Source organism: Lytechinus variegatus, chromosome 7 (genome assembly GCF_018143015.1).
Source record: "Lytechinus variegatus isolate NC3 chromosome 7, Lvar_3.0, whole genome shotgun sequence".
In the NCBI taxonomy this organism is placed as follows: domain Eukaryota; kingdom Metazoa; phylum Echinodermata; class Echinoidea; order Temnopleuroida; family Toxopneustidae; genus Lytechinus; species Lytechinus variegatus.
This window is the reverse complement of record NC_054746.1, coordinates 31,548,043-31,574,317: the sequence shown is the minus strand read 5'-3', so window position 1 is coordinate 31,574,317 and position 26,275 is coordinate 31,548,043. Positions and strand designations below refer to the sequence as shown.

At 35.2% G+C, this 26,275-nt stretch overlaps 1 protein-coding gene across 1 annotated transcript in view; it reads right to left on the bottom strand.

The window, feature by feature from the left end:
- Positions 1–26,275, bottom strand: part of LOC121419014 (carboxypeptidase B-like) — a 46,488-nt gene that overhangs the window by 8,078 nt on the left and 12,135 nt on the right. Inside the window, exons 2-5 of the mRNA XM_041613272.1 lie at positions 17,319–17,400; positions 12,611–12,730; positions 1,945–2,067; positions 1,167–1,268 (exon numbers count right to left, since the gene is read on the bottom strand). Of these exons, the coding sequence (XP_041469206.1) occupies positions 1,167–1,268; positions 1,945–2,067; positions 12,611–12,730; positions 17,319–17,400 (427 nt within the window). The remainder of the gene's footprint in view (positions 1–1,166; positions 1,269–1,944; positions 2,068–12,610; positions 12,731–17,318; positions 17,401–26,275) is intronic.

Below are 26,275 nucleotides of genomic sequence, written 5' to 3'. Positions count from 1 at the left end.
CCAACAAAAAGTTGATTTGAATAAAAAGAGCAAAATCCAACAAGCATAACAATGAACATTTTCTTCAAAATCGGATGTAAAATATTAAAAGAAATTCATATTTTAAAGTTTTGCTTAATTTCACAAAAGTGTTACATGCACATCCTTGTCGGTATGCAAATAAGGAGTCTGATGGTGTTATCCACTCTTTATTTCTTTTGTATTCGATTATAGGAAATGTGAAATATTTTAATTTTCTCCTCATTGTCATTTGAAACAATGATTAATTCCTCCCTGAACATGTGGAATTAGCCATGTTTTTGTTCAGTCAATTTGGTCCTAATTGTCAAATATGTACAAAAATGAAATATTGAATAATACAAACAATTAAAAAACAAACAAAAGAAATATTGAGTGAAGGACATCATCGACTGTCCCATTTGCATGTCACTGAAATGTGCATATCACTGTTTTGTAAAATATGAGCGAAACTTTAAAATGTTATAACTTTCTTATTTTTCATCCGATTTTGATGAAATTTTAGTATCTTGCTAGTTTGACCTTCTCCATTTATTCAAATCAACATTTTTCTGGGGTGGACCTGGCCTTTAAAAAGCCCGCTAATCGTATTTTAGTGTCGCTGGTAAAATGGCGAACGACATAATACTACATTACAAATGTAGCATTTTAGCGTAGGATGGCCAATAAAGCTACATGCTAACCTTGAAAATCTTAAGTAAATAAATTATCAACCTCAATTTCATGATAAACTTATTTAGACCGGGATGTGAATATTCATGATATTCTATATGTCTGGAATTGGACTTATTGGATTTTAAATCCAGTAATAAACTAATCAATTATACAGGGGAATGATATTCTCCTGTATAATTGATTAGTTTATCGCACATAGGATTCCAGACCGGTTTCCTTGGTGCCCAAGGGTTGCGTATAAGGTTTAAGCATATTATTTATACTGCATCATTGTGATACAGTATGTTTATATGTTGTTGTTTGGCTTTTTGTACTGTTTATTTCACCGTCTTTTTGATTTTTTCTGTTGTCATTTATCTGTTTTTATGATGGCAGGTGACGATATACATCTACACTCTCATAAAATGAAACATATATATTAAAATGAAAGCCCGTGCATAGTTACATAAAGTGTTTCCCGCAATTTTCATTACCTTTATAGCTGTAACTGGACGACCTTCATGTGATGTTGAAAGTTGCTCCTGAGTCGCTATCGTGTAATGTTCATTCGCTGTATCCGTTATCCATTTATAAATCTGGTGGAATAACAAAAATTAAGAATCCATTACGCGGTAAATGATACTTTGGTTCTGATCGCCTTATTTCCCAGATTTTTATTATCTTAATTAAAATGTAATGAAACCCAAATGCCTTTTTGCTATATCTCAAACACGAATTTCTTAGAGAAGTTGGGAAGAAAAGAAGGAGCGGAAAGAGAGTGATGGAGAAAGGGGAGGATTGAGAGATCAATAAATGAATAGAGAGAGAGAGAGAGAGGTTGGGGTGGAGATTGGGAGGGAGCACAGTAAGATAAAACGATGAACTAAGTTTTGTCATCCAGCAATCCATTTTATAGCTGTAGATAGTTACAACACACAGACACCATGTAATAAGTAGACGTTGCTATATCATTATCTCTCTCTTTTTTTTTGGGGGGGGGCGAGTAGGTGAAGATGAGCATTTAATAAATGAATATACACACATAATCATAAATAAATTTGATAATAACATCTGAATGAATATGATTCAATTAACATGATGAATACTTAGTTACAAACATACAACTATGTATAAAAACGAATAAATATAATGGTAAATAAAGTAAACCAATCAATTATTGGATTTATAAATAAATGTTTGAAAAGTAGATATCATGAGACAGATAAATATGAAAATACAAATAAATAAATACATTAAAGATAAGAAACTCACATCTTCCAGTCTGTGATAGACTGAGTAATCAAACTCATCATTTTCAAGTTTGATTTTAGTGCTTCGTTTTCTTCTGGAAACTGCCTCTGCTTCCGCCTTTACAAGCTCTTGGACATCACCAATCTGAAAGGACCATGAAGATGATATAAGGTTTAAAGGGGTACAGGCTGAAAATAATTTTATTGAACTATATAGAGTAAAATTCACAAAGCAAAATGTTGAAAATTTCATCAAAACCTGATAACAAATAGCGAAGAGATTGAATTTTAAAATATAGCAATATATTGTGAAAACAGATATATGCATGTCGTCATGGATATTCATTAGATGGACTGATGATGTCACATCCCCACTTTCATTTTGCTTATATTATTATATGAAATCATAATTATTTCATTTTTTCATACTATGTGAATGATATGTCTCCCTTGTGATGAAATAGGTTTCTGTAACAATATATAATGCACTCAATCAGTTGTCATTCCAATATTTTTGGTTCTTGGAGGAAAAAATGAATAAACAAAGGAACAAGTGGGAATATGACACCATCAGTTTACTCATTGAATATTCATGAAGACATGCCTAAAATTGTATCAACGGAATAATGCAAATCTTTAAAATGGCATAACTATGTTATTCCTTGTCCGATTTTGATTTAAAAACAAATTAGTATTTTATTTGTCTCATTTTATTTAATCTGTTCAATTCATATTATTTTCAGCCTGGAGTACCCCTTTAGAGGAGCTGTCATCATTCTATCTTCAAGTCTTACAAACTAATAATTGCCATGTGATTAAAGTCCAATTGTATCGACTACAACATTAGTAACATTGATGTTACCAACAACAAATTACTATTAGCATAGTTGACTACTACTGCTCTGTCACAGCCATCTCCATCGATTCTATCGCAACCATTACCACCACAGCCACCACATCATCATTATTGTCATAAATGTAATCTTTATCACCAATATCGTTCATTATCATCATCCTTATCAGCTTAATCGTCACCATTTTCATCATGATTATAATTTCCAGTATCATCATCATCACCACCACCACCACCACCCTCCATCACAATCATCATCATCACTTTCATCATCACCTTCATCATCATCATCATCATCGTCGTCATCATCGTCTTCATCATCGTCTTCATCATCATCACCATCCATGGTGTCCATACTAATTACGTTTGTCACCAATGACGGAAAAGTCACCAAATTAGCGTTTTCTTATATTGGCAGAAATCTTACATCAATGTCAGACTAATAAACTAAACATAAATTAAGTGTCTCAAAAACCTTCGGAAAGCGTTAAAGCAAATTCGGCGCAGGTGTTTTTATTCTTAGTGATAATTTGACAAAGCATTACCTAAAAATATTGAATGATTACCATGGGAACTGAAACACCTGTTTATTTGTGCATCTACTTATTTTTTTAATCCTAGATTATACTTAAATGATATGATGAACTGCACGGTTGATATAGATTAAAACAAAAACACCAGTGACATAAGCTCCAGATATAAAAGTTTGATTTCTTAATTCAAAGTCATTCAACTTGGAAAAAAAATGTCAATCATTAATGATCAGGAACTTCTGCAAACATCTTTCAAGTCAAATCCTTTGTCATATTATGAATTCAAGAACCCTTAATTTGAAATAAATATCAAACGACGCTCAACATGCTCAAAGATATGTATTAGGATGAATTCATCTGCATTTTTGTTATTTCTATAGCTTACAGACATACATGTACCATTTTTTTGCCTTATTTTAGGATGAAAACTTCTTTGTTTATGAAAGTTTCCTTGTTTTTATATGAAATATTTGGCATTTTGCACGTGTGCTTTTCCTGCGAATGAGAAGAATGAAAAATAATGAGTAAAATGAATATGAATGAAAAGAATAAGTAAATGAAAAAAAAGAAACTGAATTAATTGAGGAGTAGAAGAAATGAAGAAAATGTGCGACCGAGGAGGAAACTTGCTATGAGCGGGAAAGAAAATGAATCAGTCATTGTGTCATTGAGGAAGGTGAATCTATATAAGGAAGTCTGCCGCATACACATTTTCAAGAGAAATATATACATGCATTATCTTTAGAAAAAAAACGACGCAGTTCCAGAAGGAACTGCATTCGGGTTTTCGGTTGCAATGAAAGAAACGGAGAAAACACTGATAATATCATAATAGATATCGCAAATAATATTCTACATGTAGACCTACGACTAGAAGATATTGAAAGGAGTCATAGAGTAGGGAAAAGGAGAGAAAAAGAAGGCAGGCAGATACCACGGGGTATCATAGTAAAGTTTAAGACATACAGGAAAAGACAGGAGATACTTAGAAATAGGCGCAGACTAAAAGGACATAATAAGTCGATAGTAGAGGACCTCACATCTCGAAATCAGGAATTACTAAATCATGCTAAATCTTGCCCTGTTGTAGAGAGTGCGTGGAGCTCAGATGGCCGTATAATCGCCCTGTTCAAAGACAAAGGAGTGGGCACTAAGGTCATTCATAGCAAAGATCAACTTAAATGATTATAATTATGATTATAATACAAGAGAACAGAGATGACATGAGGAAGAACATGGTAAACTAATTTTAACCTTTTCCTGGATGGATGATACTTGATTTCACCCTTCCTACGGAACTTTTACAAAGCTAATAATGCTTTCAGAGTCTCACTTTTTAATGTACTTTTTTAATAACCTGTTTTCTGTCCTTTTTTTTCTTGATAGTATGTACCCTTTTTCATTCCGTTTTTGTATATTTGAATGTATGTCAGAGGAACATGATCAATTATGTATTTATCTTCACCAGTCAGTATTCATGAACATATATCTGCAACTTAATTTAAACATACTCATTGGAAAACATGAATTCTTGCATTTTTTTTTATATGAATCCGTTAATAGATATTGATCCAGACTTAAATATGTTTAATTTTGTAAACACAAGTACTTCTACTTACACACCAAATGAGTTTAATATGAAGGTTCATAAACATCTTGGGCTGAGTATACTGCATATAAATGCTCGTAGTCTTCAGAAAAACTTTGAAAAAATCTCAGAATTTATATCAACAATTCATATATCTTTTTCAATTATTGCGGTTTCTGAAACGTGGATTACTGATATACCACTTTTACCTTTTGAGCTGGAAGGCTATACATTTTTGAATTCCAACAGGGTCTTTGGTCGAGGAGGAGGTGTAGGTTTTTTTGTATCAAATAAGGTAAAATACCGAATAAGAAATATTGTTTATGAGAATGAGGTTAATGATTATGAATATTTATTTATTGATGTCTTAAATCTTTATAACATCGAAACTACAGTTGGAGTTTTATATAGAAAACCAAGTGGTAATGTTGACGAGTTCTTTAAATTTTATGAATACATGTTATGTAAACTTAAATGTGAACACTGCAATTTGTATATTGCTGGGGATTTTAACATCGACATCTTAAAACATCTTAATAATTCTGATGCTGCCAATTTTTTGAGTATCAGTTCTTCTTATGGTCTCATACCCCTCATTAAAAGTCCGACTCGTATTACTGCCAATACTACTTCTCTAATTGACAATATCTTTACCAATGTTATAAATTGTATAAATTATAGTGGAAGTTTTAGTGTGGATATTTCTGACCACTTGCCAATTTTTCATCTCTCTCAAATCGAATATAATTCAAACGATGCATGTAATTCTAAAATATCTCGCAAGATTACGAAAGATGGTATTGATTCATTGATTGCAGAATTGTATGTTACAGACTGGTCTTCAATATATTGTTGTTCTGATGTAAATGAATCTTATGAGTTGTTTTTATCCAAATTACTAAATGCATTTGACAAACATTTACCTTATGTTAAATGTAACGATAAGAAACATCACATCCGCAAACCATGGATCACTCCTGAAATTTTACGTTATATTATATTATATTATGAAAAAGAATAAGCTTTACAAAATATTTTTGAATAATCGTTCTTTATCTCATGAAAATAAATACAAAAACTTTAGAAACAAAGTGAATCAGATTTTGAGGAACGCCAAAAAATCATTTTACTCCAATGAATTGAACAGTCATCATAATGATGTCAAAGGCACATGGTCTGTACTGAATAACATATTGAGAAAACAAAAAAATCTCTTCCTAAGTATTTTATATTTGATGATAAACGTGTTGATGATCCACAGCAAATTGCGAATGATTTTAATAATCATTTCATTAATTCATGTGCCAAGGCTATTGATTTATTACTTCAAGACAATAGTTATCTATTTTCTGATTTCAAAGATTATCTGACAACTCCAAGTGGTGTTTCGTTATATTTAACACCAGTAAATGAAAGTGAAATTATTGAAACTTGTAAAACACTAAAAAAACACTAAGTCATGTGGGTTTGACTCTATTAGCACTGTTGTTTTAAAGAAGATTATTTATTCAATTGTTAAACCAGTTACACACATTTTTAATCAATCCTTAGCTACTGGAATTGTTCCAGACAAACTGAAAATTGCTAAAATTGTTCCTATTTATAAAAAAAGATGATTGTCGTAATTTTGAAAATTACAGACCTATTTCAATTTTACCTTCTCTGTCAAAAATATTAGAAAAGTGTATGCATAAACGTCTTTATTCTTACTTGAATAATAATAATTATATTGTTAATAGTCAATATGGTTTCCGTTCAAATCATTCAACTATACATGCTTTGATTAATTTACAAGACAAAATAATTGCAGCCATAAAAAATAACAACTTTGGAATAGGTCTGTTTATGGACCTTTCCAAAGCTTTTGATATTGTGAATCATGACATTCTTTTATATAAGCTTAAATATTATGGTGTAAGGGGCATAGCACATCAATGGTTTCAGAGTTATTTACAAAACCGATATCAATATACTGTTTTTTATGAATATTCATCGGATCGTTTTATGGTAAATAATGGAGTTCCTCATGGGTCTATTCTCGGCCCCTTGCTTTTCTTGATATATGTAAATGACATAGTTAAATCCTCTGGTAATTTTAATTTTACAATGTATGCAGATGACACAACAATATTTTATACGCAACCTAACCTTTCAAACTTAGAACAAAACTTTAATTTCGAATTGACTAAAGTGTGTAATTGGTTTAAAGCTAATAGACTCCTCATAAACAAAAAGAAGACCAATTTCATGATATTTTCTTTACATAACTTATCTGATATTTCAAACACGTTGACTGGCATTACCATTTCCATTGACTCCATTCCTCTAAAGAGGGTAAATTTTGTAAATTTTCTTGGAATCTATATCGACTGTAATCTAAAATGGGATACCCATGTTAACAATGTTATTTGCAAAGTATCCAGATGTATAGGTATTTTATTTAAGCTTAAATACTATCTTTCAAATCATTCTTTGTTTTCATTATATAAGGCTCTTATATTACCATATTTATCGTATTGTGTCAGCGTTTGGGGGTAATTGTAGTAAGTTAAAAATAAACACCTTATTTAGATTACAAAAAAAAGCTTTGCGAATTTGCACCAACAGCCATTACCTTGCCCATTCTGCTCCTCTCTTCATAAAACTCAAAACTTTGAATATAAGTGATTTATATCAGTATCAAACAGCAGTGTTAGGTTACTTGTATTTTCACAATTTACTTCCATATAATATTTCTACTATGTTTTCTTCAAATATTAATGTTCATAATTACAATACAAGAAATCGATATAATTTTCATCGTTGGAAAGTTTTATTTATGTATGAAGAAAAATGTCCTCGATAGTATTCCAGTCATTTGGAATTCATTACCAAATTATATATCTCTTTGTAATAACCAAAACTCATTTAAAAAACATTTGAAAATATTCTTTTTATCCAAATACTGACATGTACATGTACCCCAAGTAGTGCATACTGTTATTGCCATATTTTTTTTGTCTATGTTCCTCTGACACATTTCATTTTTGTTTCTTTTTTGTAAACATGTCTTTCAGTAACACATATAGTTAATTGTATTAAATATAGATATAAGGGAACTTATTTTACAGGGCCACATGGCCTTACTTTAGTTTTTTTTTTTCATTTTCAAATAATTTAGCATGTATTTATCCTTTCTTGTTTTCATTGAAAGGCATTCTGTAAACTGTTTATATGTATTTTACTTTTATGAATGTATATTATTGCATGTATTTAATTTGTATTGTAATGGACTTTTTTTATATGATTATGGAAAATAAATGATCAAACAAACATATTGTACTATAAATATTTCCACTCATTTCGTCTCTAAAATGCATAGGGGACTTCTTAAAAAAAGGGTTCCAACAATGGTTACCCCCTTTCCTTTATAAGGATACACGCTTGTACAACGACTATTACATAGGCTATTACTACAAAAACATCTACGAGGCTACTACTACTACTACTACTACTACTACTACTACTACTACTACTACTACTACTACTACTACTACTACTACTACTACTACTACTACTACTACTACTACTACTACTACTACTACTACTACTACTACTACTACTACTACTACTACTTCTACTACTACTACTACTACTACTACTACTATTGCTACTACTACTACTACTACTACTACTACTACTACTATTACTACTACTACTACTACTACTACTAATACTACTACTACTTCTACTGCTACTACTACTATACTAATAGTACCTCTACTTTATTAATAATACCAGTATTGAAACTGATACCACTACAGTGATTATCAACCAATTTATATCAATATTCCTGTGCTCGAGCCTGAATGGATAGAGTCAGGGCCGGAGTCGGGGGCAGTGATAAAAGGAGGAGGGTAACCATTCCCATTATTTTTCAAGTGATGAAAAGGGAGGAGAGAAAAAAGAAACAAAGAGAGAAGAAGAAAGAGTTAAAAAAGAGATGAAGAGATGACCTCTTTCTTTATTCTAAATTCATCCTCTTGATAACTTGCTCCCGTAGAATATCATGGTACCGTGCAGTTGCTGAACTGTTTGAAATGTTAATTTGACCGATCTGGTTCACTCATGGGTAAGCCAAAAGGGTAAGGTTGCTATTTAATAGCAGTAATTAACTTTTTAATTGGCTTATTCAGTTACTCATTTTAGTTATACATTAAGTTATTCATTCGATCACTATTCATCTTTGAAAATAGGCCTCTTGCTTAGGTATTTGATACATATTGATAATTAAATGACAATTAGATTAAGATAATGTATTCGTTTAAGTGTTCAAGCATAAATAACTCAATTAATTCAATGATCTTTTAATCCAAAGTTATGTAATCAATAAACTCAGAAAGTGCAAAAATCTGCATAAATAATGGGGATATTAAGAATAAAGAGTGAAGAAATGATAAAGACAGGAAAATTCATCTGTTGATGAATATCGTGATAAGTCTAGTCTGATTTTCAGCCATCCCAGTTCAAAGTATCATTATAGTCCCGTCCCCAAAAATATGACTGTATGCATAAGGATTGCATTTCTTTCTTTTTATATTTAATTTTTTTCCTCCAACTTTTACCCTCTTTCCCCTTTCACACTTTCTTTTATTTGAGTAGAAAACTAGTTAAATGATAAACAATGTTCTCTGGATAACCTAAATAATAAAAAAAACTTCTGTACTCAAAATTGATATCATTAACTACGCCAGGTATGTGGAAACAGAATCTGCCAAAAATAATGATATACAAAGGAACAGACTTTTATATCATAATGAGAACGGCCGTCAGACACAGTGAAACATTATATTATCAACTGTTAGTTCAAATTATACTCTTAGGAAAACATATAAAATGTGTAGAGTCTGACTGAAAAAACAAACAAACAATGAAGGCTGCATTTGTATTACTTAAAAAAATAGAAAGCCAAAAAGCGCATTTCATGTGAATGACGACGTCATTGCCAAGGTTTATTTCCAATTCGTCTAATGCCAATTTTTCCAATTACCAACTCGTCTACTATCATTTGGTCTACCATCAGTTCGTCCACTCACCATATCGACCATTATGGTCTACTTTCGTTTAGTCTAATGCCATTTCGTATAATAACCAGTTGGTCCAATAGCCATTTAGTCCATATATACCATTTGGTCTAAATAAACTAAAAGTGTTAATTGTACAAAATGAAGGAAAAGAAAATGAATATTAGGTCAACTGATCTAGAAGAAATGGTAATAGACGAACTGGTGATTAGACAAAGTGATGATTTGACCAAATGGTTATTGGTCCAAAAGGTTGTTAGACGAAATGTTGATAGACGGAATGGCATTAGACTAAATGAAGGTAGACCATGTGGTGAGTGGACGAATTCGCAATTTACCATTGCCGATATCGAATCGATTTCAGGATTGTTAACAGACTGATGAGGCTTTTGCAGGATTTGTAAATGTGTTTTCAAGAAAGAAGCAGATTTGAAAATAACCAGTTCAGATTCATTTCAAGATACTTTGCTCAGATGACACCGTTTACCAGTTAATTTAGAAAATAATGGCAAATTATAAAGACAACCAAATCTATTGGGACTTATTGTACATAACCGCCCCTAGGGAAAATCAAAAGGAAGCACCCAAATAAAAATGTGATTTCTATTTGGGAAGTAATTGTATAGGGAAAGAGGGCATCTAAGGAATGGGAAAAATTGAGAAAAAACGAATGAAGAGCGGGAGAAAAAAGAAAGAAAAAAGAAAGACGGATTATGAGAGGGGAGGGGTAAGGAGAGAGAGAGGGGAGAGGGTGAGATGGGGGTAGTAGGGTCATAGAGGGTGAAAATGGGAAAACAGAAAATTAGGGTATTAGCATCACGAGGGAAAATAAGAAGCGAAAGGAGAAATGAGAGAAAATGAAAGGAGAGGGAGAGAGAAGACAAAGTGTTAACTCGATAATATGAATTATAAAAACCAACATTGTATGTTCACATTGTAATTTTACATTTCTACGAATATTCATGTAACTGTAATCCAACCTCTGTAAAATGAATCTCCTTTGCGGAAAATTATTGGATTTTATTCCATCCAATTGTTAAACGGTGAGAAAAGGAGAGGAAACAGGATGAAAATGACAAAGAGATAGAAAGCGAGAGAGAGAGAGAGAAGAATGCGAGGATCGATATACTTAGCATCAAATCGTGATCAGAAGAGTGTGAGAGATACAAAATAGACAGAGGAGTAAAATCATCAAACTGGATTCTAATCAACTCTTAACTTGTCACTCGATTAGTTAGGAAGTAAATCAGTTGATATCGACTGACAGACGGATACATCCGACTGTGAGAGATAGCTAGCCTCTTCAGGACATGCTTAATGTGTCTGCATTTTTAACGCGACGACATCTTTAATCGAGATGCCCCAAATAATGATCGTCAAAACTTGTAACTTTTGACAGTTTTTAATGAAAAGTAATTCCATTCTTGATGCGAGCTTTTACATGCTGATTGCCCTGACAGATCCTCTTTTTTTTGTTTCAGGATGAATATGATTTATGAAGAAATTGTAAATTTTTTTTTTGTTTTGTATTTTTGCCGATGCCCCGATTACAATAAATAATGGACAAGTCCCGCAAGCGTATGGTTATTAATTACCTGTCCCGAGAAGAAATGTGTCTTTAAACATAAGACAAACTAATAATCACATCGTCTTACACCAATACATAGATCCACTGTATTAGCCCCCTCCCCCGGGGGCGTACCTCGGATTTTCCAAAGGGGGGGGGGGGCAACCGTCCGCCAAAAAAAAATGACAAGCAAAAAAAAAGTCTTCAATCACAAATAAAGGATTTCTTACCAGAAAAAAAAATTGACAAGCAAAAAAAAAGTCTTCAAGGGCGTCAGGGGGGCAATAGAGGTCTTCAAGCTTGTCAGGGAGGACAAAAAATGTCTTTCAAGCTCGTCAGGGGGGGGGGGGGCAGGGATACGTCTTTTGCATGGGTTGTGGCTAGTCAGGGGGGCACACTGCCCCCGCGTAGGTACGCTAGTGCCCACCCCCTCATAACAATTCTCAGACAAAATCACATCCATAACCTGCAACCCCCCCTCCCACAACCACGGACACATCGGAAACATGGTAATCGAAGACTCCCTTGATAGGAAAGTAATTTTAATAACCGAAGATTTTTGTGTGAGAATGTGGTTAACCAAAGATCTTATTATTTTTTTACCACGCTACCAAAGACCTTATTGAATTTTCATTTGCGACCAAAGACATCTTTTATCATTGTGAATTAATGACCAATCTGTCCACGTTTTGAATGGGGCGAACATGTGGAAGTCCTCGGTTGCCAAAGTGGGCAAGTCAGCCCCCTCTCTCACTGAACACAACATCCACACATAGGCCTACCAGTACACACCACATCACTCACACACCCACACATACACACCAAACGCACACACACTCCCGCTCCCACACGTATAAAATACACATAATCACGCCTACGTTCCACCTCACTTGTAAACACTTAATCAATCAATAGATTTGTTAATCAGCTGACTAACTGACTTATCATACTTTGAGGATACAATGCTGTGATGGACAAAATAAATTATTCATCCAGGGCGTTTCCTAAAATAAATATCGAGATATCATTTTCATTCACTTAATATTTTTCTGTTCGAAATTAAGAAACACAAATTAGCACTCACCATTTCTGTGTATCCAATGCCCTGATCATTGAGAACGTCGAAGAACTCAGTCTGCCAGTGAGGGGCTACCATGACGTCAACAGGACTATCGACCAATCGCGGGTGCTTCCATATATCAACCTGACATGGTATAAAATAAGGAAGTTATATAAAAGCATGTCATATATCAAAATATATCATTATTCTATGTTAGTAGTTTGCCAATGTATTCTTTCTTTTAATTGACTTATTCAATCAGTGTCATTTCATGTAGAATTTTGATATGGAAGTATTTTTTGCGCAATTTCACTTGCATAATATCATGAATGTGCCATTCTAAATGATTATTTGATACGAATAGTTATTTTATAATTTCTGGTACTAGTATATTCTTAATAATCATCTCACTTCATGGATTTGTTGCTATATTTTCAGTGTATTAGTCATACAATTTGAATGATTTTAACAAAATAAATTCAAAGAATATTATCACGAAAAAAAATTCCATGAGTTAATAAGGAAAGTAGAATGAGGGAAACTGATGAGGAAAGGTGAAGAAGGGAGATGGGTATTAAGAGATAGCTAGCTACTTAGCTAGATAGATAGGTGGATAGATGTGCAGATTTATAGAATCATCTAAAATTAAACGACAGGTTCTTCAATATCCAGCTACGGGAAGTGGTAAGGAGAGAAGGGGTCATGCCATTAGAAACTCACATTATCACCGGAATTGCACTATATAATGTCCTGAATATTAGGCAGATACTGGATATAAGAAACTTTCTCTCCTGTAATGACACTTAACTTGGCTCTCTATTCAGAGTTATTTCTTCATATTCTTAATGCCAATAAACGACTGTCTTAGACACTGCTGACAATCATTAAAATAATTACGATCATTTTCACAGTGTCTTCATGGAAATTATCCCCCCTTTTACGTCTTTTAACAGATGCATTAACCGCAATTTCAAACCATTCGGGATGATGAATTCGTTGTAGACTACCATGATAACAAGCGCACTGCCAAATGTCTTAACAATATGCATGACTTGGAGTGCACATTTTATAAAATGTAAAGTGTGGATTTTTCTTCTAGATGGGCAGGAATAATGTAAGACATTGACAAACAACAAACATGTACACTAACTACATACGAGAGAGAGAGTATGTGGGTGTATGTGTGTGTGTGAGAGAGAGAGAAAGATGGGGGAGAGGCTTTTGATAAAAACGCAACAGAAAAGAAGTTTGAAATATTGAAAATTTCGGGGGGGGGGAGAGGGGTCCGAACCCTCTCCTCCCTGTTACGTACATCCAAATGTCCATGTAAAAGTACAGCCTTGATCGATTGACATATTTTTTTAAATATCATTTCGCTTTAAATAAACAAATTTTCAAACGAATTTTAACGAATAGCCGAATTTCATGCATATGCTACATTTCTATCCAGCTCAATCCCATTGTTTCTAATCAAGGTGAAGCCCCGGGTGAAGCCAAGGATGACGTAGTGCGCTTCTTTCATTTCATTTTTCCTCGCTGCTTTCAAATGATTAAATGTGACGTGTAGCTTCTGGCAAAAGATAACTTTGAAATGAATGAAACGCGTATCACCCAAAATATCAGAAATATTTGAAAGCAATTTCAGAATTTTCAAGCGGAGTCGCCAGAAAGAAAGAAAGAAAATACCATATGTAATCTAACTTTCTTGTGTAGCTATTGGCAAAAGATAACTTTGAAATCAATGATAATAATAATAATAATAATACTCAACATTTGTAACGCGCTTTTCCCAAATGGCCCAAAGCACTCACAATTTCAATTAACATATAAAAGATACAAACAAAAGATACAAAGATACATATCACCCAAAATATCAGAAATATTTGAAAGCAATTTCAGAATTTTCAAGCGGAGTCGCCAGAAAGAAAGAAAGAAAATACCATATGTAATCTAACTTTCTTGTGTAGCTATTGGCAAAAGATAACTTTGAAATCAATGATGGGCATATAACCCAAAATATCAAAAATATTTGAAAGCAATTTTAGAAGTTTCAAGCGGAATCGCCAGAAAGAAAGAAAAATACCATATGTAATCTAACTTTCTTATGTATTTTACTTTCGCATAAGACAGTGAGCCATTTAATGGCAAAAATGATGAATATGTTTAATCTCAAAATAATGTTTACTGCAGAGTAGAAATGTAATGTAATCCCCCAAACCAAACAACTCCCCCAACTAATAAATCGATAAAACGAAACAAATAAACGCCATTTTTAAAATCAGAAATATGACACAGATAAACAATGTAAACTTGGTGAGATATCAGACACATACATGTACGTTATTGTATCGATTCTGGAACTGAAAAAAGGGGAATCCCCAGAAATTGAAAAAGCGCTGTTGGGTATTTTCCCTATATAGCGCCATATCCAAATTAACCAAAGTCAATCGAAGTGGGTAGCTATAATAATGTTTTTTTTTTCCTTTGTACAATGGCTTCCTGCTTTGTCATGGTTAAATTAGTGGTAAAGATTTCTTTCTTGTATTTTATAAGTTTCCTTATTTGACGTCCTCAGTTATGTTTGTGCGCATAATGATCTGCGCATATTTTATCATTTGCGCGCTGACGTCACAATGTATAAACAGGTGATTAATCAGCTGTAGGTATGAGCTGATTTTTCTCATTATTTTACTCTAACTGCAGATCCGGATCCCGTCTTACAAAGAGTTACGATTGATCCAATCAATCATAACTCTATATGGAAATCCAACAGTGTCATAATTTTTTTTTCTGCAGGAAATTCGCACAATATCCTTAGTAAGCAAAGAAAAGCACACTGAATTTTCAAAACAATGAATGAATGAATATTTATCATAATATTTTGAACAAAACATGCATAATAGACTTTGACGTTGCTGGCCGTCCATAGTTGTGATTGATTGGATCAATCGTAATTTTTTGTGTGACGGGGCCACGATGAAGCTAATAAACTGGAATTATGAAGCTAATAAACTGGAATTATTCCATGAACCATTTTTTAAAGATACCTGTACAATTTCAAAAATCTGCAGTGCTAGAAAGATGGCGAATATGACCTTGAGTCCGAATAAATGGTATAACTATGGAACTTCCTCGAGTGTACGTTATCGCATCGCATGTAAATATAGCTGTTGTCAATCTAATCCACGTTCAGGTGGATAATTCTAAGCTATCAAATTTCATCTGGTAAATGTAATTTTTTCCCGGGTGTATATAAGACATCTTCAACTTCGAGACATTTTACATTAAACATGGTCAATTGTACTCAAAATTAAATATGTTGGTTCAATGAGGCCGGAATGGGCGTGGACTTTGCAAAGTTATAGTTATACAACGCTGTTTACAATGTGGATTTCACAGTAGTTTCTTAACCCTATCTCGGCCGGGGGAGGGGGGCCTCCGAGGCCCCTCCCCCCTCAACGAATCCCGCGATATTTTCGCCGCGCGAATTTTTTTGACCGCGCCGCTCGCTGACTTTTTACTTTCAAGTCTTGCGCAACTTTCGAGACCAATTTCGCGTCACTCGGGTATGTGGTTCCGAAATTACGCAACATTATGTAAGTGCATGTCAGACCGAAAATTGCTCAAAAACGTGATTTCGTGTACAAAGTCAATGCAAATTGTGTTTTCAACCAAAATTCATAAATGTATGATTATTTTTAGTTTTGCTGGTCTAAATGTATTTATTTTATGCTTTTTATGATCATAGAAGAGTCCCCAACAAATTTCATTGAAAAAACAATGAAAAACAAAAGGTCGAAAAACATAGAAATACATAAGAAATTGCAAAAAACAATATAATACATAAGAAAATGATTCGATATCACAATTTTTTTCATGTACACTTGCTAAGAATACCACAAAAAGTTTCTATACCAAAAATCAGTACATATGGAGCCTTATTTAGGGAGTTAGAGGAAAAAGTATGATTTCGCATACTAATTACGCATAAATTAGCATAATCACTTAATAGTGTTTCGCATGAAATAAATTACTATACAATCTTGTAGATTATGTCCCAGGCAACCCCCGTGTCAATTTTCGGCGCGATCGCGCGGTCGACGGCCGAGATCTTGGGGGGGGGGCCTGGGAGCCCCCCCCCCCATCCCCGGCCATATGAACTCCCAAAATACCCCGGCCTAGATAGGGTTAACAGTATACAAGTGTTTTAAATCTGAAACTACAAAGTTGAATTCTAATAGTTAACACTTTTTGTTAAAAACCATTGTAAATTTCAGAGTAGACAGCATTGCATAAGAATTTCAAACAGCGTTTTTATGTGGACAAGGTGAAGTCAATTCTACTTCAGAAAATGTCACTCTTTTTTTTGAACATGTTAAAGGAAAATGAAATCCTGGGAAAATAAACTTTTTCTGAGGAGACGGAATACAGACAAGCACTTTAATAAGTTTCATCATGATTGGTTACGAAATGAGAAAATTATGAAAGTTTGGAAAGTCTCAATTCACTTTCCACGGAGAACCTCAGCTCAGATGGGCAACGTTGCTTCAAAATGGCAAGTTTAGTAGTAGCCTATACAGTACAATAATTCTCAGTATGTTTTGTTTACGAAATTGTATGTTTTCTCCATTGTCACTCATGCTGCATTAGGTGAGCTCAACATAGGTTTCGTCAATATCTTGAGCTTAGAAGGAGATAAGCTGCATCTTGAATATGGATGTACGATACTTACCCTGTTTTCCCACACGTCTGCTAATGTTTTAACCCATAAAAGATCTTCTTCGGTCTCTGGTGAAATACGGACGACTTTATAGCTGAAAATGAAGAAAATAAGTGAGTCATAATACATATGTTCTTTCTTTGGGGATTAAGTAATATAAAGAAAATACAGCGAGTGCAAAACGTTAGCATGCAAAAGAAATTGTCTTTTTTATCTATGCATGCACCTTCCACCCCTAGAAATGAATATTAGAAAAAGTTCAAAATCCTATATATAAAAGTAAAAAAAATAGAATCATATCTGATTAGTAATCAATTTAGAATAATTTTGGAAATTAAATATGCATATGACCACACACTGGGGCGGCGCCATGATAGGGTAACCTTAAAGGTTCTTCTGTTTGTTCGTATACAAAGACTCCTTTTAACATTCTTCTTTTTCTCTCTTCTTCGCCAATCATGCTAATTCTCTTTCATTCTCTTTATAACTCTAATAAAATCAGTGGTATTTGGGTATTGCATCCCAAAAGAGTTACATTACAAAGAAAAACGAGAAGGATTTTTTTAAATCAGTATATCTATAGCGTTTCAGTTAAAAAAAGGGCAAAATTGTTGCTTGATCGCTTCACCCTCTCGCGTCTCTTATGACATTTTTGCCTATACGTGCATTGAAGTGACCCCCCCCCTTTACGCCACTGAATCCAACTCCCTATACTCTCATCTACTTGCTACTTCATTGTCTGCTTTGGTCTCCCCCTCTTGGAGTTTCTATTTTATATTCTTCCTTTTTTGTTAATAAAATACAGAATTAGTCGTGAGGTGTGATGTCAGTGTTTATTTCATCAAAGTAAACAAAATGTAAGCTGTGTACATCCTAAATTCGAATGAAATTTAAAAAAAATAAAGAAAACGAAATTCAACTAAAACAAAATTCAGTTCATACACCCATGCAGGTGTAACATGGTTAACAATAGCATGTTCACAGGATTTGAGGCGGGGGGGGGGGGGGGGCGGTGACTAAAAATGAGTCAGAAAAAACATAAATATTCCGAGATGAGACTAAACAACTATGAAAACATTAAGTTTGATAGCTGATAACAATCGTATGTGCGCAAAAACAAGTTTAATCGCATAGGAACCATAAGGACCCTTAGGAAAATCATATCCCCTTACATACACCAAGATACTGGATTCTCTTGTTTTGGCCAATAGCAAAATGGTACACTGGCGATCTTAACTGTTTATGCAATATGTTATATGATTTTTTTTCTTCGTCTTACGTCCCAAGCTTTTCCCAGGGTTTTTAAAATTGCTTTAAAAATGATTAAAAAACGGATAAATCAAGGGTTTAATAGAGTACAGCTTTCGTTGGAATTTCTGACATACTGTTTGTTTTATATTTTTCGATGTCAAAGATGTAATGAAAATGTGTTATTTTAAAAAAGCTAGCTGTTTCAATAAACCGACCAAAAGTGCATTGAAAACATGCAATTTCACAAGATTATAGAAGCTATATCAGGAAAGCTTTCACATCTTAAATATCACTTTTGTTTCAATACTGATACAATTTTTATATTACTGATTTACCATGTATACGATATACTGTTATAATTATTTTTGTGTGTTATCATTAATTGTAAAACAAAATGTTCATGTCAAGTGGACGAAATTTATTAATAAATTCAATTCAATTCAACTTTTATCTTTGAAAAGCCCGTTTGTTTTGTATTTTTTGTAGTCCAACATTATCTGTAGGATTGATCCATTTAGTCTAAAGATAATTATATCACCCACCTGTTTGAATTCATTCCCATCCATACTACTGCGGCTCGGTGAATTGGTGGGTTCTTTCTGAAATACGCCTATACAATCCTAAAAGGTGTTTTCTCGAGGGATATTAAACACATTTTCCTTCCTTCTAATACGAACCTCACTTAATTCTGCAAAGATAATAAACACATCTTCCTATTTTCTCGCCTGTTTATGTCGTCATTCGATATCGTCTGATATCTTAGACCGTCTGCGTATACAGCACAGTAAAGGGTAATAAGGTAATCATATTGCGGGGGCTGGGTCATTCAGATACGCGTAATATTCGGAGAAATTTTCACGTGAGTAAAAAAATAGAAGTTTGAATCAAAGAGTAATTTTGTGATACATCTGCCGTAGTGTAAACAGTCAAGTCAGCCGGATTCGAAGGGATGTTCGATGAAACTAAGCATGTGGAAAAGCGCAATACAGTCACTTTCCAAATGAGTTTTGTGGGTGTCAGCCGCACACCCCTATACCAGTCCGCCTGCCTGCATGCCAACCTGCATGTCGGTGGTGGATGATGTTAGGATGATAGTGAGTGGGAATATTCACATTGTGATCACGTTTTTGTGTTTTTGTATTGTTCTCTTTTGTTTTTCCCTCGCTATATTTTTAGCTGTATTCTTGCTCCTTTTCAATTCACTATATAAGTCAGGGTTATGTCCCCTGTTACCCGGACAGCTAAGCAAATGCTGCAGATATCAAGGCGTGGCGAGAAAGATACGTGCAGCCGGCATGACTCGTTGTCATAGCAACGGCTCATCTTAGATGTACGTAATTTTAATGGTTTACCAGAATAGAGATCAACACATTACGACTTTCATTTTTGGGTAGTAGTAGTAGTAGTATTTATTTTTCCGATCCAGAATACATAAAAAAGACAAATACATACATATATATATAAGGGTGAGAGAAACAACAAAATGGAATCGGCTGGATAACCCATATTCAGCTGTGACAGGCACGACACTGCTGGTCTTCCATGGGGTCCAGAAAGAAGCTAATTAGAACTGTTATATTTACAAGCAAACAATAAGAAATAAATAGAAAGATATGAGTGTACACGAGTAATCTATACAATCTTAACGATAAAAGACATGATCATAACTATGCTAGCAATATACTGATTAAAAAAAGTATTGTTAAAATTGTTAATAACATGCGATTACACATAATTAATATAAATAAACAAACAAACAAAATCAGATGAGAAAAAAAGGAAACCCCGACCCCCCCCCGGGACAGAATGGGCCTATAGGTTTAGAAATCCCAATTTGAAAATTATGTAAGGTGAGACGTTGCGTCTAGTGACATAAGGTGATTTTTGAAAGCATGTAAATTTGTTGCAGATCGGGCACTAGCAGGAAGATTATTATATAAGCTGGCGCCTCTATATTCAAAAGTTCTTTTTAAGAATTCAGTATTAGGTTTAAGAGTACATAACTTGTCTCCAAAGCGTAAGTTATACTCGTGAGTAGACGTTTTAAAACAGTCTGAAATGTAAATCGGTGTCATTTCATTTACAGATTTAAACATATAAATTAGCAAGTGTTTGTTTCTTCTGGTATTCAGGGTGTTCCAATCAAGGGCATTGTGGATTTCAGAATTGGATGTGCGAGATGAACGATTTATATATAAAATTAAACGACCAGCACGATTTTGGAGTTTTTGGAGTCTTTCCGTTAGGTATTTACTGGCCGATCCATAAATAATATCTCCATAATCAAAGTGGGGAAGAATGATAGTTTTATAAATGAGTTTAATAATAATACATATAATTTATATAGCGTCTTTTCCATTTTGATTAAATGCTCAAGGCGCTTAAGAGAGTAAGACATAAAAGTAAAGAGAACTAAGAGAAGTACAAAAAGAGGGCAAATTTAAAAATGAGGAAATATTACTGTCTTCAAACCTAGTACCTGCTGGTGAACAAAAGCGATTTTAGGTTGCCCTTAAAGGATGTTGCAGAGTTTGAGTTCTTCAGCTCCTGTGGTAGTGAATTCCACAGGGCTGGTCCGGCATGAGCAAAGGCTCGATCGCCCCAGGATTTTTTAGATAGTGGGATATGCAAGAGACTAGATTGGGATGATCGCAGTGTGCGTGCAGGTTGATAGCGGTGTATAAGAGATTTGTTGTAATCGGGTGCGGATCCATTGATGATATGATGGACCAAAAGTATTGTATTGTATTGAGCTGGTTTATTAAAAAAACAAAACATGCAGCCCCAAGGCTGATACTGCTTGCTTTACAAATAACAAAATCAGCATGTCATACAGAAACTGAATCATAATATAATACAACACAATTAAATGACACATTACTTAAAAAGTTACAAAATTAAAAATTTAGTTGTTGTGTTAAGGAGAAGGGAGGAGAATAAGGGACAGGAAAGAAAAGAATATAGAAAGGGAAGTATGGGAAAGATAAGAATAAGCATCATTCATTGATAATAAAATGTAAAAATAGAGACGTGCATAAATATTACATCCATATAAAAATTGACATTACAGTCTACATATTGCACATAAGCATGATAAAAATAATTATAACTATAACTGGTTAAGAAGACGCACTACAGAGGGGATAGTTGAGGAGCGGTATCTTTCAGTTCTACACCGAGGCACAGTGATGTGTTGTGAGTTCCTAAGCTCACGGCAAGAGGTTTGGCGACGCGTTGGAGGTAGAAGATCACAATGTCGTGCTGATTGAACCAGTTTAAGAGAAAAAGATTCAAGAAGGGTGAGACGGCGAGAAGAAAGACTCTGGAGATTGAGGTGAGTAAGAGCGCTTTCATACGAGTACTGGTATCCAAGGATGATACGGCACACGCGTTTCTGCACTTTCTCCAGACTGGAAGCCAACTGTTGAGAGATTGATGTGGACCAAGCTGGAGAAGCATATTCTAGTAGAGGTCGGATGTAAATCGAATAGATGAGAGCCAGATCATCACATGAAACACCCAAACGACGTAGCCGACACAATATGTACAGTCGCTTACCGGCACGTGAAATCATGTCTGACACTTGTGAATTCCATTTTAAATCTGATTGTACTATAACTCCGAGGATTTTCTGAGAAGTGCAATTGGGGATAGCCCTGTGGTCAAGGAACAGGGTTTGCTGGGCTGACTGAGTGCGCTTGAAGGATACAAGCATTGACAAACATTTGCTTGGATTCGGTTTCACATCATTTAATTTGCACCACTCTTCAAGATGGTCAAGAACAGGTTGTAGCGAGGAGGGGTCAGCATTACAATGGATATCCAACAGGCTCATGTCATCAACATACTTCCAACGATCTGGGTAGTTTGCTAAGACATCATTGACTAGTGTTAGAAAGAGGAGGGGACCCAACCGGGTCCCTTGGGGCACCCCGCAGGTTAAGGTTCTAGCTTCCGAGATTAAATCACCAACTTTGACGGACTGGGACCGACCAGTCAGAAAACTGCACACAGTTGGAATAATTGAGGCATCGATCCCGTAAGTGATAAGTTTGCGAACAACGGTGCCATGATTCACTCGATCAAAGGCCTTAGAGAAATCGATAGTACATAAGGTGGCTGAATGGCGAGGCTTATCGAGGCCTTTCAGAATAGCATCCAAGAGGCTGATAAGATAGTGCGTCGTTGAGCTACCAGGAATGTTACCGAATTGCCGACGATCAAGATGAGGAGTAAGGTCGGACATCATACGTTTTGTTAAGAAGGTTTCAAACACGCGAGAGAAAATCGGAGTGATTGAAATCGGTCTAAGATCAGAAAAATCGGCTACGGGATACTTCTTTGGAATCGGAGTGATGACTGAAGATTTCCAGGAGGTAGGATATACACAGGAAGTCAACACAGCGTTGAAGATGTCAGTAAGAGGGCACGCTAACTCCACCGCGAACTCGCGAATTAACTTAATGGGCAAATCATCTGGATGTATTGCTTTCTTTGGATCAAGCTTCTTTAAAAGTAGAATTTTGAAAACTATGCGATCCTTTATGGGCAACCAATGGAGGTCTTTAAGAACAGGAGTGATGTGATCACGTTTATTTGACAGAGAAACAATGCGAGCTGCTGAATTCTGAAGTTTTTGAAGTCGGGTAATTTTGGAGTTAGGTATATTAAAGAGAAGACTATTACCGAAATCGAGACGTGAGGAAATGAGTGAGTGCACAAGTTTCTCTGTTGCAGAACGAGTTAAATATTTTCGAATGAAACCAATGTTGCGCAATTGATAGCGGACAGATTTACAAATAGCTGTGACCTGATTTGATATTGACATTTGGGAATCAAAAATGACACCAAGATTGCGGCATGAATCAGAGAGAGGAACAGGATTACCGGCAATGAAGATGGAGTCTATGTTAAGTTTACTTAATTGAGATTTGGAGCCAAAAAGCATGAACTCACATTTACTGTGGTTTAGTTGCAGTGAGTTTGATTTCATCCAGGTGTCAATGGCAGAAATGCAATTTTCCAAAATGCGCAAAGCTTGGGAAGCTTGAGTTTGGTCCGGAGGAAAAGAGACGAAAACCTGTATATCATCGGCATATATATGGTAATGAACAGGGTGATTTTGAAAAATATGCCGAAGACCGAGTAGGTAAATTGAAAATAAGGTCGGTCCGCCTACAGAGCCCTGCGGTACTCCACAACCTAATGACTGTGAGGAGGATGTGAAACCATCAAGAACGACAGACTGTGAATGGTATGATAGGTAAGATCTAAACCATTCAAGAGCCTGGTCATGGATACCTAAGCTTGCAAGAGTATTCAGAAGTATCTTGTGATCTACAGTATCGAAGGCCGAAGACAGATCTAATAGGACCATTGCTGTAGTAGATCCAGAGTCCATTTTCTGCAATATGAAACTAGAAACGTTTATGAGTAGAGTCTCAACACTGTGGTGGGGTCGGTAAGCCGACTGAAAAGGGTCAAGTAAATTGTGTTCTAACAAATAATCGTTCAGTCTAGTGAACACAACTCTCTCAAGGATCTTAAACAGAAAGGGAAGATTGCAAACTGGACGATAATTCGTCAGGGTTTCCCGATCCAAGGAGGGTTTTTTCAACAGAGGACGAATAAGAGCAGATTTTAAAACAGAGGGCACAGTAGCTTGATCTATACTGAGGTTAACAATTTGACAAATAATTGGGGCAAAAGTGGAAGCGCAGTCCTTAACTAGAATTGTAGGAACAGGATCTAACTGGCAAGATTTGGGAGGCAGTTTACGTATAAGGGAAAGAATTTCGTCTGCGCTGGTATGTTGAAAAGACCCGAGCTGGGAAGAGGTGACTGGCTCTAATTCAGGCGGCACGTTATGAAGTAGACTATTTCGGATTTTATTAACTTTAGAGTGGAAAAACTTGATAAATGTTTCAGCCATCGAACTACCATCGGTGTAAGTCGGTAGAGGAGCAGACTGTTTCCGGTTCAGAAGTCGATTTGCAACGTTGAACAGTTTCTTGTGATCATTCCCACAGTTCTCGATGAGTCTGGTGTGATATGAGCGCTTGGCTTGTGAAACAAGGTAGTTCACACGGTCACGCTGAGCACAGAATGACTGACGGTCTGCTTGGAGCTTGCCGTTGTTGTGCCATCTCCTTTCAAGTCTCCGCCGCATCTTCTTTGCATCTGAGATATCAGAGTTATACCAGGGACTCTCCTTATGTGATTTGACTTTGCGAGTCCTGGCTGGGGCATGAGTGTCAAGTAATCTGCAGAGTACTGAATTGTAACGGGTGACAGCATCATCAACGCCTTCTGTACATGAAGCCATAATGTTACTACTTGAGATATCGTTGGCGAATGCAGTTCTATCAATGCCCTTGATATTGCGAGAAGAAGAAGTTACATCTTTCCGTTTCGGCATGTCGAAGCGTAACTTGTAGGTTACAGCGGAGTGGTCGGAAATTCCTGTGAAGACTCGTGGGTGGGAAAACAACAGCCTGTCAGAGTTCCGAACCAGAATAACGTCGAGAATATGACCATGATCATGTGTGGGTGTAGTCACCAGCTGGGAGAATCCATGGCCATCTATGAGATCGTTGAATTTCTGAGTGTGCGGGGATGAAGAGACATCTAAATGTATATTAAGATCTCCAGTAATAATCAATGGAGACAATTTATACAATTTTTTGAGAATAGTTTCGTTTAGAAAGCTTCTAAGCCTACCAAGAAATCCGACCATTTGACCCATCTTTTTGATCATTTTATCAATATGATTATTCCATTTGATTTGGTCGTCACAAATTACACCTAAGTATTTAACATCATTGACCTGTTTGATTTTGTTTGTGCCTAGATTTATATTCAGGCATTTGTCTTTAGATAACATATGACGACTGCCAATTAACATGCAGACTGTTTTTTCGTAGTTAACACTTAATCTATTTTCAGCCATCCATTGATTTAAAATAAGTAGATCGCTGTTTAAAGTAGATTCAATTTCACGGACTGAGGCATTACAATGATATAGTACTGTATCGTCAGCGTACAATTTTAGTTTACTTGATTTTATTTTGTTGCTAAGATCATTAACATATATGATAAATAAAAGCGGCCCTAATAATGATCCTTGTGGGACCCCACATGTAGTGACCTTGGTAGATGAAAGAGAGTGATTAACGAGTGTTTGACATGTTCTACCGGTTAAATAGCTATAGAACCATTGGCCGGTTAGGCTTTGTATACCAATATTATTCATTTTTTTAATCAGGATTTGATGATCTACGGTATCGAAGGCCTTTCGCAAATCGATAAATACAGCACCCGTATATTTGGAATCATCCATGGCTTTGAGCCAGTCATCGGTGAGTGCAACCTAGACCCTCCCGTTTCGAGGCTCAAACGTTTTGAGGGCGATAGATTTTAAGCGAGAAAGGGCAATGTGTGTTATACCCTTTTCATAAACCTATCCTCCAATTAGCCGCCTAAGAGTAATGCGGATAATTCAATAAAAATTGCGTTCATAACAAACTCCGAAAAAAATAAGCCGCATTATTTTTACGAGCGCCCGTCCTGAAAAAGGTGGATAATCGCCATGACAACTGGACACGCCCCCTCCGATGCGGTTGTGTTGGAAAAGGGTGACCTTGTGACCGCACCATGGCAATTATCCGCATTATTTGGAAATGCGTTCATAAACTCAAAATCTTATCCCGATGCCGCTA